At 42.4% G+C, this 15,634-nt stretch overlaps 3 protein-coding genes across 4 annotated transcripts; 1 reads left to right on the top strand and 2 right to left on the bottom strand.

Annotated features, from left to right (window-relative positions):
- Window positions 1-2,729: 2,729 nt before the first annotated feature.
- Window positions 2,730-3,969, bottom strand: RPL36AL (ribosomal protein L36a like). The gene is made up of 2 exons (XM_068965275.1): window positions 3,909-3,969; window positions 2,730-3,231 (listed from the first exon to the last, which is right to left on the bottom strand). The coding sequence occupies exon 2, from the start codon at window positions 3,198-3,200 to the stop codon at window positions 2,880-2,882; it is 321 nt and encodes a 106-aa protein (XP_068821376.1). The 5' UTR covers window positions 3,201-3,231; window positions 3,909-3,969; the 3' UTR covers window positions 2,730-2,879.
- Window positions 3,970-4,606: 637 nt separating this feature from the next.
- Window positions 4,607-7,877, top strand: MGAT2 (alpha-1,6-mannosyl-glycoprotein 2-beta-N-acetylglucosaminyltransferase). The gene has a single exon (XM_068963984.1). The coding sequence runs from the start codon at window positions 4,607-4,609 to the stop codon at window positions 5,945-5,947; it is 1,341 nt and encodes a 446-aa protein (XP_068820085.1). The 3' UTR covers window positions 5,948-7,877.
- Window positions 7,827-14,938, bottom strand: DNAAF2 (dynein axonemal assembly factor 2). Of its 2 annotated transcripts, XM_068963981.1 has the most exons (3): window positions 13,100-14,938; window positions 9,839-9,982; window positions 7,827-8,946 (listed from the first exon to the last, which is right to left on the bottom strand). In XM_068963981.1, exons 1-3 carry the CDS (start codon window positions 14,936-14,938, stop codon window positions 8,443-8,445), a joined length of 2,487 nt encoding a protein of 828 aa, XP_068820082.1. In that variant the 3' UTR covers window positions 7,827-8,442. The 2 variants fall into 2 exon arrangements, with proteins under 2 accessions (XP_068820082.1, XP_068820083.1); XM_068963982.1 differs by lacking the exon at window positions 9,839-9,982.
- Between the last annotated feature and the right edge of the window lie 696 nt (window positions 14,939-15,634).

Raw genomic sequence — 15,634 nt, 5'->3', positions numbered from 1 at the left:
TAAAACCTGGTTCATTTTATTGTGGTGTTAACTTTTATCAGTTTATCACACTTGTGTTGATTTTGGCCTAGTATTTCTGGTTGTGCTGCTGCTGCTGCTAAGTCACTTCAGTCATGTCTGACTCTGTGCAACCCCATAGACGGCAGCCCACGAGGCTCCCCTGTCCCTGGGATTCTCCAGGCAAGAACACTGGAGTGGGTTGCCGTTTCCTTCTCCAGTGCATGAAAGTGAAAAGTGAAAGTGAAGTCACTCAGTTGCGTCCGACTCCCAGCGACCCCATGGACTGCAGCCCACCAGGCTCCTCCGTCCATGGGATTTCCCAGGCAAGAGTACTGGTTGTGGGGTTATCTTTTAATGTTAAACAGATACTGATCCCAACCATTCTGTTCATAGAATTTTCTTAATAAATTTTTGTCTTGCATTTAAGTTAAATTGAGTTTCTGTATATAGAAAATATACTTTGGACTAATACAGTCTAAATTGTAGTGAAAATTTGTTCAATATGAAACTACATATGTTTTTAAACACTTGTATTTTCAGGTATGTTTTTCTATATACAGAATTTTATATTCACCAGCCATAAAGTAGAAGTTGTTTTGGACAAATAGACTTCAGCCTTTAAAAGTTTTATATTAACTGCATAATCTTTGTTGTGATTTTTAGGTTTTTCCATTTTTAGGGTTGGAATAAGGTTTTGGTGTTGGAGAGGAATAGGAGAAAATTGCTACTTTTTTACTGTATTATATGAGGGCTGTTCTTTTTCTGTTGGTCAAGTTTTTTAAAATTGGAGTATAATTGCTTTAGTGTTGTTAGTTTCTGCTGTACAACAGTGAATTAGCTGTCATTGTTTTGTGTGTGTCACTCGGTCGTGTCTGACTCTTTGCAATGTAGCCCGCCAGGCTCCTCCATCCATAGGAGTCTCGTATACATATATCCCCTCACTCTTGAGCCTCCCACCGCCTCTACGTCATCACAGAGCACCAACTTGAGCTCCTATGCTATACACCAACTTTTGGTCTTTAAAACGAAGAATTTTATAAGAATCTTAGGATTTTCTAAACTCATTACTGAGATATTGACCAAAAATATTATAAAATTTTAGTAACTTTAAAAACATGGTTCTTTAAAAAGTGATTAGGGGGACATATTTAAAAAGTAATTCAGTGCTTACCTGATTTTTACATATTCCTGTAGAGAATTATTTCATCAATAAATGCAGGTATAATAGTCTATGTTGGGAATAAGTGCTAATCATGTTATTCCTACACTCCAGCCCTTTGCATTCTTCCTCTCTACAAGCCATCTCCATGTAAGTATCTTAGCCTACTTAAAATTCATGTACAGAAAGCAAAATTTGTTCTCATAACCATACCCCTTCCCAATTTATTTTTCCTTTCACTCGATATGCAAACTCCTTTTTCTTTTTTGCCTGTGTTTACTAGACTCACTTCTTTCATTCTGATTTTACCTTTGTTTTATTCATAGTTGTTTACCTCCTCAACCCTCCCCACAGTCAATTTATAACATTTGAGTACCCCCCCACCCCAAGTATGCTCAAAAGGGTTCAAACAAGAATTTATGTTTTCATGAAATCATGCTCTTTTAACAAGCTTCAGAACTTTTTGTAGTTAGAAGTCCATTATCAACTCCTACCTTACATTCAAGACTGAGGTCTAAAAAGGTACTGTCCAAAAAACTGATGGAATTGTTTGTTCTGTCTCTTGTCCAATAGGGTGGTCATTAGCCACATGTGGCTATTGAGCAATAAATGTAATGTAAGTGAGGCATTGCATTAATATAAGTAGCTATATGTGGCTAGTAGTCCCTGCTGGAGTGTACACTTGCAGAAAAGTCAGGGTTTTTTTTTGGCAGCCATTGTAGAATATTAATTCTCTGACCAGGGATTGAACCAATGTTATTAGCAATGAAAGCACCCAGTCTGAACCACTGGACCACTAGGGAATTCCCAATGTCAGTTTTTAATTTTTTCAATTTGGATCCTCTGTTTCACTCAGTCCACTATTCACAGGTCTAGCTTATCCCCTTCACTTTTCAAATTTCATATTGGAGCATAGCACAAATAATATTGTGTTAGTTTCAGGCGTACAGCAAAGTGATTCAGTTATACATGGATCTGTTTTTCAAATTATTTCCTCATTTAGGTCATTACAGAATATTCAACAGAATTCCTTGTGCTATACAATAGGTCCTTGTTGGTTATCTGTTTTAAATATAGCAGTGTGTACATGTCAATCCCCAATTCCCACTCTGTCCCTTCCCCCCATCAGAAATTTGTTCTCAATCTGAGTCTGTTTTGTACAATTTTAAATTCATTTTTATCTTTTAGCCATGTCATGTCTTTCTCTGACTTACTTCACTTAGTATGATAATCTCCAAGTCCACCCATGTTACTGCAAACGGGATTATTTCATTCTTTTTAATGGCTGAGCACTTGTCATTTACTTTTTTTCCAAATCTGATTTCCCAGCAGCTCATCTATCATAATTATGAATTCACCCAACATAAATACATATTTGAAATTAACCTGAAAAAGTAAACCATCAGTTTTTCCCTTCTTTATGATTTATCTCCATAACCTAGTTAGAAAACTTGAGGTGGGACTCCTATCTTCTTTATATATAAATATAAAATGCCAGTTCTTGTGGAACAAAATTTAAATAATGAATTTGATAAAAGGATGAACTTTAACCCACAAATAATTTACCATTATTTTAATTTAGAACCATATTAGGCATGCAACTAATGTAAAACATACAAAAGATTTTAGTAGGAGTATCACTATTTATTCTCATTCAGGCAATTTTTCTTTAACTTCAACATTTTCCTCTCAAAACATAAGAACAAAAGAATCCCAAAGCTTAGAACTGGATCACTTGGCCCTTTCTCTTCTTATCTCCTCCGAGTTCAAAATGCTTGCACCTCTTAATGGCCAGCATCCTCTTGGATCTGCAGTTGGGCTCAACGCATTCAAGTCTCAGCACGATCTTCTTTGTGGTTTTAGCCTTCTTCCGGAAAATTGGCTTGGTTTGCCCACCGTAGCCACTCTGCTTCCGATCATAGCGCCTCTTTCCCTGGGCATACAGGGAATCTTTGCCCTTCTTATACTGGGTCACTTTGTGAGGCTGATGCTTTCCACACTTCTTACAGAAAGTCCTTCGGGTTTTAGGTACATTGACCATCTTTGCAGCAGAAGTGTCTTCGCGGTGCAAACTGTTGTAAGACACGGGAGCAAACATTAGAACACTTGAAACAGCAACGTATAAATCCACCAAGTACTCATTTTCCGTATGAGTAAGTGCACAACTTTTTGGAATGCTTAGATTTACAGAATGAGACTCACTGAAAAACAGCAAGAGTAGCAGCACAGGGACGCCCAGTACGGTCAGTCCCGCGTACAAAGTGGGATCCTTTGGGGCTATATTATCGTGGTTGCCCAACAACTAAAGCGTAGTGGTGGGATACCTTATTTTCTCCGGCAGAGAGAGGGCCGAGGCTAGAGTTTATTTTCGACTCTCGGCGCACCCTTTCCCTCCATGTTCTAGCTCCCGGGCATGCCTGGCTCGGAGCGCGGTGTAGAACCACCGCCACGGCCCCGCTCAGTCCCTTCGAGGACTGCATCTGCCTAGTTTCACTTTTGCCTTCAAAGCACCGTCACCCGTAAAAGCGCTAAAGGCTGACGTGTCCTTACTGAGTGCCGCCAGGCCCAGCAGCCGCCATGGGAGCGCCCTTTCCGGAAGGGAAAAGTGAATTCTGGAAATCCACTAACCAAGGCGGCAAACCTCGCCCTCCCTCTCCTCACAGGGCTCACCAGGTCCGGCCCGGCCAGCCTCGAATCCTGAGCACTGGAGGCTCCGCCGTGACCGCCCACCACCCGACACCTGGCTTACCGAGAGACCCGACGTCCACGTTCCTGTCTCGCTCGTCTCGCGCCTCACAGGAAAAGGAGGGACGTGGCGGAAGTAGGAACTGAGCCTGAGCGGCAGTGCCGCGGACCAATAGGTGGCGGGCAGCGACGGCCGGGCGTCTCCGGACGTGTCCGGGAAGCGCCAACCGACGGCCAGGGGCGGGCCGGAGGGGTGTGGGTCCCCGGGCCGCGGTGCTCGGCGGGCCAGTTGCTGCCTGTCAGGACAGTCGCCGCCGGAGTGAGGCCAGGCGAGGTTGTGTTTCTCGTTCCGGGATGTCCGGGGCCGAATAGAGATGAGAGCGCGGAGGACGCAGGGCCGCTGGAGGCGCAGGTAACGGAGTCGAGGTACAGCGGGGCCGCGTCGGGCTTCTTCCCGGGCCGGTGCTGGATGGAGAGGACCGAAGCGACGCCGTGCCTCTGCTCCTAGCGGCGGGGCCGCTGCCCGAGCTGCAGTTGCCAGGTGAAAATGTGTGGAGCCCGGGCGGCGCGGGGGAGCTGAAAACCTGCGGGTCTCGGGACCCCCGGGGCCCGGGATGAGTTAGCGGGGCAGCTTCGGGGGCCAGTTCCGACTACTGCAGGCCACCGCCACGGTTGCCGCCCGCCCGCCCCTTCCCCGCCGGGGCCGCTGGCTGCTTTCCGCGCCCGCCCGCCCGCCTGCCCGCGCTCCCGGCCCCGGAGAACATGAGGTTCCGCATCTATAAGCGGAAGGTGCTGATCTTGACGCTCGTGGTGGCCGCCTGCGGCTTCGTCCTCTGGAGCAGCAATGGGCGACAAAGGAAGAACGAGGCCCTCGCCCCGCCGCTGCTGGACGCCGACCCCGCGCGGGGTGCGGGCGCCCGGGCTGGGGACCATCCCGCCGTGTCGGTGGGCATCCGCCGGGGCTCCAACGAGTCGGCGGCTCCGCTGGTCGCCGCGGCCCCGCAGCCCGAGGTGGACAATCTGACGCTGCGGTACCGGTCCCTAGTGTACCAGCTGAACTTTGACCAGACGCTGAGGAATGTAGATAAGGCCGGGTCCTGGACCCCCCGAGAGCTGGCGCTGGTGGTCCAGGTGCACAACCGGCCCGAATACCTCAAACTGCTGCTGGACTCACTTCGAAAAGCCCAGGGAATCGACGACATCCTCGTCATCTTTAGCCATGACTTCTGGTCGACCGAAATCAATCAGCTGATTGCTGGGGTGGATTTCTGTCCAGTTCTGCAGGTGTTCTTTCCTTTCAGCATTCAGTTGTACCCTAACGAGTTCCCGGGCACTGACCCCAGAGATTGCCCCAGAGACGTGGAGAAGAATGCAGCTTTGCGGATGGGATGCATTAATGCTGAATATCCCGACTCCTTCGGCCATTATAGAGAGGCCAAGTTCTCCCAAACCAAACACCACTGGTGGTGGAAGCTGCATTTTGTATGGGAGAGGGTCAAAGTCCTTCGAGACTATGCTGGCCTCATACTTTTCCTAGAAGAGGATCACTACTTAGCCCCAGACTTTTACCATGTCTTCAAAAAGATGTGGAAATTAAAGCAGCTAGAGTGCCCTGAGTGTGATGTTCTCTCCCTGGGGACCTATACTGCCATTCGAAATTTCTATGACGTGGCTGACAAAGTAGATGTGAAAACGTGGAAATCCACAGAGCACAATATGGGTCTGGCCCTGACCCGGGAAGCCTATCAAAAGCTGATTGAGTGCACAGACACTTTCTGTACTTACGATGATTATAACTGGGACTGGACCCTTCAATATTTGACTGTATCTTGTCTTCCAAAATTCTGGAAAGTGCTGGTTCCTCAAGTTCCTAGGATTTTTCATGCTGGAGACTGTGGTATGCATCACCAAAAAACTTGTAGACCAGCCACCCAGAGTGCCCAACTTGAGTCACTCTTAAATAATAACAAACAGTACCTGTTTCCAGAAACTCTAACTATTAGTGAGAAGTTTATGACAGCCCTTTCCCCACCTAGGAAAAATGGAGGGTGGGGAGATATTAGGGACCATGAACTCTGTAAAAGTTATAGAAGGCTGCAGTAAAAAAAAGAAAATCACAATTACAAAAGCAAAAGTAGTGACAGTCTTCTATTTTTGATATTTGTCCAAATAGGATATACAATTGAATAAAAAAGTTTAGGAACTGGTTTCTGCTTTAATACAACAAAATTCTTGTAAAAGTTGTCCAAATATAGTCATCTTTTCCTTTTATGTCTGATTAAGATTTAAAACGCAAGTTTTCATTTTGAGAATTGCGTTTTAAAGTTCAGTGTGTATCTGCTAGAGGTAATCACTGTTAATTGATAGAAGAGGGGAAACTTTATTTGCATCTATTAATCTTTTTATCTGGAACTTTGTACACTTTTTCACTTTCAAGACTTAAGTACAGCAAAATTTATTTAAAATTGTCATATCAGTAAAAAGTATTACAGTGAAATTGAGTATTAATGTAACAAGCCCAGCTTCACTCTTGACACAGTAACTAGGAAGAGGTTGCTTCAGTGGTTTTATAATTCGAAAATTAGGTTTGTTAAACACCCTGTCAGAACAGAGTCATTTTCAGTATTAAAGATTCCTGTATTATTGTGTTAAGAATTGCCTGTGCTCTGGAACCTGCATAGAACACACTTTCTTTTGGAATGTATTTGACTGATAAGAAAGTTTAAACACTTTTCACCTCAATGTAGAAATACAGTGATTTTTTTTTTCTTTTAGTGCTGCCAAAATAAAATATTTGTTTTTCCATAAAAAGGTTCCTAATCGTTTTTCAGAATAATTTTACATCAAAGTCCACTAAAGACACTCTTGAAGGTTTAAAATTAGCATTACATTTTATTTCTACATTGTATAAGTAAGTTTGAAATAAAACCCAGCTCTTGACAGTCCATTCCCTTTGGAGGAAACTGGCTTTCAAATTAGCCATGTAGAGATAATGAGCAATAAAAAGCTGCTGTGTAAGTGAAATACAGCCAGAAATGAAACAAAGTTCAGTCCTGCCAAAGTGAAACATGTTCTAGAGCAGGCTTTATTTTACCAGAAATCGCACTTTTTAAAACAAGAAACAGGCTTAAAATTTATTCCATATTTAACATATGTTTCCCTTAACATACATAATTGCATTCAACCGAAAGTATACTCATAGACTAATTTCTGTGTTGATACTGCAAATAGTCATTTCAGCCTAAAGACTGTGTACCCTAATGGACAGTCACAAAATTATTACTGAATCAAATAATTCCTGTCATGGTTGAAAAATGTATGTGGTCATCTATAATGGCGCAAATAGTTCTGTTTTATGGGTTCCTTTATACTGCCTGCAGCCCAGTTGGGTCCAGGTTTTATTGGAGATAAAGTGTATATCAGGATGAACTGCCAGGGGTTGTTCGGTTTTTGGTGCTCTGACCTGACCTCCCTAGTTCAAAAAGACTAAAGAAATTAGGCAGTTTCCTGGACTAAGGTAAGGCCAGAGGTTTGAGTTAGTAGCTGACTTCGGAACAGAAATACATCATCAGCTCATGGTCTTGGGGTCAGCAAATGGATCAACAAATATTTTCCTTTCTATACTTTCTTTCCTGTTGTCCTAAAACTTTTTGTGAGAGAAAAAAGAAACTATTGCAATTTTCTCCTGGCCTTATATAAAATATTCCACAAAACTCATAATTTAGCAACTATTAAAAAACATCTGTTGCCCTCTTTTAGGTATTATAAAAGAAACTGATTAGAAAACACTAGCTTTTGTTGTTGTCTTCATGTAATACTATAAGGAAGACAATTTTCCTATTGGAGTAAATTCTCAGATTTTCTTAAATTGTCTTGTTCTAAAACTTGTAAACTAATTTTATAAAACCAAGGAATGTTTTACTGATTTCCAAAAAATTATTTTAAATTTTGAGTTTTCAAAGTCATTAATAACCTTTATTTATATATATGTGTATACCCACACATTTATATGGTGACTTACATATGAGAAGAATAAGATACAGAGTTGAAGCAAAAATGCTAAATTTCAGTGTATTTGTATTGTTTGGATCATTTAACATTGGTTAATAAAGTTCTTTCAGAATCTCTATGACAAGCATAAATACTGAATAAATCCTATTTAGTGAGACTTATAAACACATAGTTTTGAGATTCTCCTTCCCCCAACACACACACTCTATTGTGTGTGCTTTTAGTTCATTACATTCTTGAGAATTACTTTTTGTGACACTATATTTTGAAACTTTATTAAAGTAATAGCAAACAAAAGCCAAAAATAAGACTATAAACAGGTTGTATTGACACTAAACATTTAACTCTCCATTAGAAAAAACATACAACAGAGGAATCACAAAACTTACGTCCATAATTAAGGAAGCTTTGTATTGACATAAACTCTGTGTACACGTACACACACAAAATATACCTTCAGTTTCCCCATAAGAATAAAAAGACAAATTTTAATTTTATACTTTTTTGAATACTTTTGGTTTTAAGATAGTAAACAATCTGTTTCATGTCCAAAAGTTTTTACTCAGCCTCTAAAAAATGATACAGAATTAATCCAAGTCATAAAGCAAAGAATTCTGAAAACTGAATGAGCAGTGAGTCACATGATCTTTAAAGATCTGCACACTACCATCCTGCATATTGGTTTCCTTTATGTGGTCAAAACCAGGTGTATTGTGAACTGCAGTTTTGTTCAGTAACGAAGATGGGTGATTTCCATCCAATTCTTTCTCTTCAGTTATTACTGGTTCTTTTAAGTTATCTTTTCTTTCATTTGCATAAACAGCACTTTTGTCTTTTATAAATTCATGTTCCTTTTCTGACTTAGGTTGCTGAGACTTTGCAAACAGCTTTTGAGAAACATCAAGAGCCCCTTGTTGCAAGCATGTGACTGAACAACTGTCTGCTTCTAGTACTGTGACTGCTACAGATGAATCAGAATCAGTTGTTGAAGTGGTAGCATGTTCTATATTTTCTTTTTCTGTTAGAGGACTTCCTTCATGGACTCTTTCTTCTTTTTCATGAAGCTGCTCAGAGTTACTGCATTCTTGCAACTATGTTAAGAGAAACAGCATATTAATAATTCATTGAAACAAACAGAAAAGTAAATTATACCCTCTGGAAACTTTTAAGTTGTGAAGGAATAAGCTGGTAGACTTGCAAATCCACTTCCTGGCTTCCCCTTCAAAGTCAATCTCCAAATGCTGCCAGTCATTTTTTATCAGTGCAAACCTGGCATTGATTCTCTAATTAAATCCTTTCACTGACTCTTCATCTCCTTCAGGATAAAACAATCTTAGCCTACAAATCTTTTAACATGGCCTATAAAGCCCAGTAACTGTTATTCTTATAAGGGCATTCTTGGTTCACTGGTTAGGACTCCACCCTCTCACTTCCAAGGACCTGGGGTCAATCCCTTATTAGGAAACTAAGATTCTTCTTTGGCCTCCAGAAGCAGCCAAAAAATTTAAAAAGGGCATTCTTGAATTTTCCTGTATTTCTGTGATTCTTCAGAACCTCTTTCTCACCTAGTTCACATATAAGTCAACTGTGCTAGTTACTAAATTATTTGTCTAATATAAAAGACTATAACCAAACTTAAACTAGAAAGAATGAACAAACCATATATAACATATATAGTTCCAGTGGTTTGAGAATCAAAAAGAGTTGTTAGTCCCTGGACTAATACATTTCCCAAATGTTAGTTTCTCTCTATTCCTCACTGAACAGTTATTTTGGGATTAAATGAGATAACATAAGTGAAAATGAATCATAGATGTTTAATAGTAAAATACACATCAAAAAAAGGTCTGTATTCTTAACATCACTCTTCCCAGCCATTATGTGCATTTAAAGTTATGATATAAAAAATCAAGAATTAAGTGATTTGTCAGGCTTCAACCTTGCCCCAAATCACTAATCTATAAAGCCTACCCAAATCCTTACCTTTGCATGTATTTCAATCTTACTATCAGTAACCTGAAGAACTTCAATTAATGGTGGAGTCACGGGTAATGTCTGTTTGAATGGAGGGCTCAGGACCTCTTCAAGAAACTCATTAACATTGTCTTCATTGACAAATAACCTTTCCTAAAATAAAAAGAGAAAAAATATTCTACTTTATTGGTCATACTTGACAGACAGAATTGTATCTAAAATCAGCTCATAACAATTCTCACACAGTTCAGGTCTTCACTTTTAAAATGTTTATTTCATGTTCTTCCTATGCTTTTTTGGCCAAAGAAAACAGTATTGAACAGAGCAAAAAGAATAGCAAGAGTACACACATATATAGAAGAAGATCCAAAAATAAAGTCATAGTTCCTTGTCTAGGTCTGTATAAATCAGGTATGCTTTCCCTCCAGATAATCCTACTTACAAATCATATCTTCCTTTTTTCCCCCCCTCAGTATTTTGTAAGAATAACATCACCTCTAGTTTTAAATGTAGTCCAAACTATAAAATGTAATTCAATTTTAGAACACTTCCTAATGAGTCAGCTAAAGATAGACAAGACAGGATGCATTCAAATTTTGTATGACCAATTTGCCTTTTAGTTCTTGGCTAGGTAAGAGCCAAGTATAATATTTTATTTAAGATAATTATATTCTATTTTTAAGCACTGTAATAATCCATTGCAACACTAGCATATAACTATGTAAGAATGAGGAAACACTATAAGTCAACTAATCTAAAAAAAAAATGAGGAAACAAAACATTGTAAATCAACTATACTTAATGAAATTTTTTAAAAATTAAAAAAAGGAAGGCGGTAGATTACCAAACTATAGGATATACAAAAATCACTTTTGCAGGGAATCCCAAAGACACAGCAATTTGTTCCTATTCAAGTATGTCAAGTGAATATAGGTATATGGTTAGGTCTTTGAAGGAATAACTATATTTTAAATTCTTCAAATCAGTTCACCATTGCCCCAAATAAAAATTTTTCCTCTGTACTACAATATAAACAAATTAATTACAAATACACACAAATGCATTATTTGGTCCAAACTGGGGGCATGGTGGGGAGGGGAATCAGAAAGTGATGTTTCGAATTCCCTTCTATTAAACATAACTTGTGAACACCTACCAAACAAAAGTGAGCTTTGCTGAAAGAAAAACTGTACATTTGAAATAATCTGCCTTGTATTATCTGAAGATCTAGGCGACAGAATAATACTGTAGGGTACAAACAACCCTCCCCCGCAAAGCATTTCTAAGGTCCATGTCTCTGCAAAAGACTTACACATTAACTGCAAAAACTACACCAGACAGTTCAGTTACCTCAGAAAAGTAACATTTATAATGGCAATGGTTATGATTAAAATAGAAAGGATTTGCATAAACTTGCCCTCTCCATCTAATGACTAATTTTACTATAAAAGATAATAAATTCAGAGGTCCTAAAGCTCTACGAAAATTCCCAGTGAAGACTTAAGGTTTACAGAAATGTATTTTGTACTTGTGTGTAAAGTAACAAATTCTGACCTTGACAGCCACAAATCAGTCTCTTTATAATATTTTCATATAATGCATATAATAATGTAATCATTATATATGTCTACTCACAAAATACTGTTGTGATTTTTTAAAAAACTTTTTTTTCTACTTTAATACAGCCAGGCCAGTAAAATTTAAAGGAAAAAAATTGAACATTATGGTTCCATCAGCCTCAGCAAATGTGATGATTAATGAAGTAATTATAATTATAAATCTATTTCAGGCTTCAAAAATATAAAACACAGTTGCCCTAATCCCATTTTGGTCTAGTTTCTTTGCTAAAATAACATTCAGATACTAGAAAATCAGATTAAAATATATTCTTTAGTATTCTCTCAAATGCTGTCCATTAAAGCTTTCGTCCCACCTTGTGAGTTATTTTCTCATTTACTAAAACAATTACAGGAAAAAGACTGCCCTTTCCTAAATTTCCCCTTTCTGATGACATAAACAGATAGTCAATTTCATATTTTATTTTCTCACAAAGTATCTTACCTAGCCCTGCCTATTTATTTTACCATTTTTGGAGGGTTTCAATTAACCACTTCTCATACAAGATACACCTCATAAATATAAAAATTTAACTTACTAGTAAATTCTAGAAAAACACAGGAAGAAGTAAAACTTTCTGGCAGGTTAAATAAACCCCAAGGCCCAAAGCTTAAATTTTAATATATAATCTGTGCAACTAGTGTTCTGAATTAGGGAATTTAACCCTTGAAGATCTTATAAGAGCAAAAAAAATTACATGTAACATTGATACAAACCTCAATCAAAATACCAATTAATTGTTGACTTATGAGTGTAAAATTTCTATAGAAGTTCAAATTTTAAGTAGGTTCTCTCCCCACCCACCTCCCCCAGTATTTGCCAATAGTTCTGGAGTACTGAATTGACTCTCAAGATCCTAGTAGTAACTACAAAATTATATCCTAGGTAAACCTAAGAGTCACCCTCAGTTTTTGACTAAAAGAGATGGAGCTGATGTCGGTACTAACAAAGGATTATATTACACTTTGTTAAATGACAGCCATTATGCTAATAGGGAAGAGATTAAAACTGATGCCAAAAGAAGCAATTTCAGTGTAATGTAAAGACCACTAGAGGTCAATCCCACCAACATCAGAGAGTAAAATTAAGCTGCACCGTATGGCAGAGGACGCAAGGTATTTAGATTCAGCCCTGGGTCTGAGTTAAGGTTTTCCCGCAGAAAAACTGGCACAGGCCGAGTTAATTTTGCTCTCTGGAAGTAAACTATTATTTACTTTCTAAGGTTGGGAAAAGCTATTTAAAACTGAAAATAACGCTATGATAGAATGTCTCTTCCCCATTTGTGTCACAAACCCCTTTGAGAATATGACTAAAGTTATTATAGTCCTTCTCCCCAGAAGAAAACCCTCAACTTTGTGTATACAATTTTAGAGGTCTACGGATCCCTGAGAATCCACTCATGCATTGAGGGTAACTTTGAAGACTTGAAACCCATCTACCAGAGAGTATGCGTTAAATTTTCTTCGTTGTTGGTTCCCCCCCCCCCCAATTATGCGTTTAACGTGTACTGACGTCTTTCATCAAGGGTTATCAACTTCAAGTCGTCAGGAGAGAAGTTATAATGGAAAACTCTTTGTTCAGGATAAACTGTGAGGATGACTGTGATAAGTGGAATAGAATGTCAAACATTAAGACTCAAGAAAGAACTGTTACCTCCAAACAACAGTTGTTTAAACCGTAATACCACTCTCTCCAGTATCCATGGCATTCTGGAGATTTGGCCAGGTCTATCACTGCATTGTTGGAAGAAATGCTAACCACTGGTTCCTTGGTACTCAATTTATTCTCTGGAGTAAATTGCAAAAAGAAGGAATAGTAAACTAAGTCTTGGGTAGAGAAAGATAGTTTGTACCAGAGGGGGTTCACTTCCCCTTGAAGACTTTGAGGCAGGATCCAAGGCACTTGAATGAGCAGAGTCAGGGATTCTTCATCCTGACTACACTGCAAAGGCGGACACAAAGCTTCCCCGCGGGCGGTCCCGGGACCACCCATCGCTCGATAATCCGGCTCCCTGCCGGTGCCTTCCCGGGTCTCGCGAGCCTCCACGCCGAGGGTCGGGCGCACGCTCGGGCTCCCTACAGAAAGGCCCGCGTCAAGGTCCCCGCAGGAAGTACTAAGCGCGCCTCCGCCACGGTCCCCAGGTGAGTTCCCGGCTCCGGGAGGCGGCTCCTCCCCGGTCCCCGTGGTTGGTATCTCTTGCCCGCCGAAATCCCGCTCCTCGGATTCTACGACGCGCTCCTTCCCGGCAGTGTCCAGTGTGGTGATCCCGGTGTCTGCAGCCCGGGTTCGGCTGGGACCTGAGCTTGCGTCTCCAGCACAAACCCCCGCCGGGCCCGCCTCCCCCCGGCGAGCGGAAGCGCAGGCCACGCCGTCAGTTCCTGGCGGGTCGGCTGCCTCTTCCGGCGACTCGGCGGGCTCCGGGCGCGAGGCGGTCGGCGCCACGGGAAGCGTGACCACCAGCTGCCGCCGGGCCTTGTTGAACTGTGCCTTGCCGCGGCTGTCATCCACTGGGTACGGGAGCGAGAGTCGCAAACGGTAGTCGGGCTTCCTTGAGTCAAGGCATAGCAGCTTCCCCGTCACCTCCAGCGCCGCCTGCTCGGCAGATCGCAGCAACGGCAACTCGATGGTAACCACCAGCTCTTGGGGCACGGTGCCGGGCACCGAGTCCCGGGAGCAGCGGTAATCTTGGAGGTCCACGTGGTGGCGCTGCACCACGCTGTAGCGAGGCTTGGTGGGGGCGGGCTGCCGGACAGCCTCCGGAGGGGAGGGCTCCTGGGGCCGGGGGACCGCAGCGCTCACGCCGGCCGCCGGGTATCGGTAGGGGTAGGGGAAATCGGGGAAAGAGCTCTCCGGCTCCACTTCGGGCAGGGCCGGCGCGCCTCCGGGCAGGGGCGTGCGCAGCACGGCGGCATCCGGGGTCCCCTTGTACTTGATCTTCAGGGTCTTGGCGTTCCTCCGGTCCAGCTTCACGCCGAACTGCTTCTCCACGGCCTCCAGGGCCGTGGCGTCCAGCATCTGGCGGAAGCGCTCGTGGCGCCGGGCCAGCGCGATCGCATCTGGGTGGAAGACCACATCGTAGACAGTGTAGCGGGTGCCGCGCCCCCCAGCATACTCGCGGCCGGGGGCCAGGCTGTAGGGCAGGGACCACTGGCTGCCGGAGACCGCGCCCCCAGAGCCGGGCTGGGTGCTGGGCGCTCCCACCAGCGTGTTGCTGCACACGTTCACGAAGCAGCGCCGGGTCCCGTCCAGGCTGGTGCGCAATACGTGGCCCGGCTCCGGGTGCACGAACCGCACCTCCACTCCGCGCTCACGCTCCAGCGCCGTGATCTCCTCCTCGTAGCGCCGCCGGTTCTCAGGGTCTGTGAGCTCCTCGGCGTACTCGGAGAACATTCGCCGGAACTCCGGGTCCTGGAAGGCGGAGGTGAGCCGCTGGACCTCCTCTCCACTCAGATCCAAGTCTTCTAACGGCGAAGAGGCTGCCGCCTTGGCCATGCTGCCCTTCGGCTCCTTGCGCGGAGGCCAAGGGAGATGGATCTGAGACCTAGTGGGTGGGACGAGCGGTGAAGTCGCTAGTCTGCGGAGAGAGAGGCGGCGGAGGTCTGTAACCGCTTCAGAACTGAGCCTGTGCGGCGCGTGCTCGTTGCCATAGTGACACCACCAACACCCAGGAGGAGCGGCAGGAACAGGGATGATGGAAATGACAGAAATAGCCTTAGTTTCTTCAGACCAACATCCTACGTTCTTTAGATTCCTGTGCCATGTGCAGTTACCTCTGCAGAATAAGCATCTTAATAATTGTAATTTCCAGCATTATGTACGTTATTCGTTGTTCAGAACCCTTGAAGGTAGACCTGATCCTCAATTCACAGATGAGATGAGACCTGAAAAGTTACCTCACCAAAGTCACACAGCTAATGCACCACCCAGCAGTCACAAACTGTGATTCTATCGTAAGTTTTTCTGCTTTATTCACTTCGCTAAATCAACATTTCACTCGTCTAGATATTTCACCAATTTACCCTATTTACAACTCTCACTTGGTGTGAGAGTTATGTGCAGGTTATTCATAAATAACCAATCATCAGCAAACATTACTTTGTTAATAATAAAAATGCAAATATAAGATACCACATATCACCTATAAAAATGGAAAAGGCTTTCTTTAAAAAAAATTACTCTATTTCCTTG

The sequence above is a fragment of the Capricornis sumatraensis genome, chromosome 2 (assembly GCF_032405125.1).
Source record: "Capricornis sumatraensis isolate serow.1 chromosome 2, serow.2, whole genome shotgun sequence".
Taxonomy (NCBI): Eukaryota; Metazoa; Chordata; class Mammalia; order Artiodactyla; family Bovidae; genus Capricornis; species Capricornis sumatraensis.
The sequence above is the reverse complement of the archived record's forward strand: the minus strand, read 5'-3'. Positions and strand labels throughout refer to the sequence as shown.

Excerpts from the sequence above, each read along its gene's own strand:
- RPL36AL (XM_068965275.1), bottom strand. The coding sequence starts at position 3,200 with ATGGTCAATGTACCTAAAACCCGAAGGACTTTCTGTAAGAAGTGTGGA.
- DNAAF2 (XM_068963981.1), bottom strand. The coding sequence starts at position 14,938 with ATGGCCAAGGCGGCAGCCTCTTCGCCGTTAGAAGACTTGGATCTGAGT. Across the intron at positions 9,983-13,099 it reads TAAACAACTGTTGTTTGGAG|GAAAGGTTATTTGTCAATGA; the intron begins GTAACAGTTCTT and ends TTTTTATTTTAG. Across the intron at positions 8,947-9,838 it reads AGATTGAAATACATGCAAAG|TTGCAAGAATGCAGTAACTC; the intron begins GTAAGGATTTGG and ends CTCTTAACATAG.
- MGAT2 (XM_068963984.1), top strand. The coding sequence starts at position 4,607 with ATGAGGTTCCGCATCTATAAGCGGAAGGTGCTGATCTTGACGCTCGTG.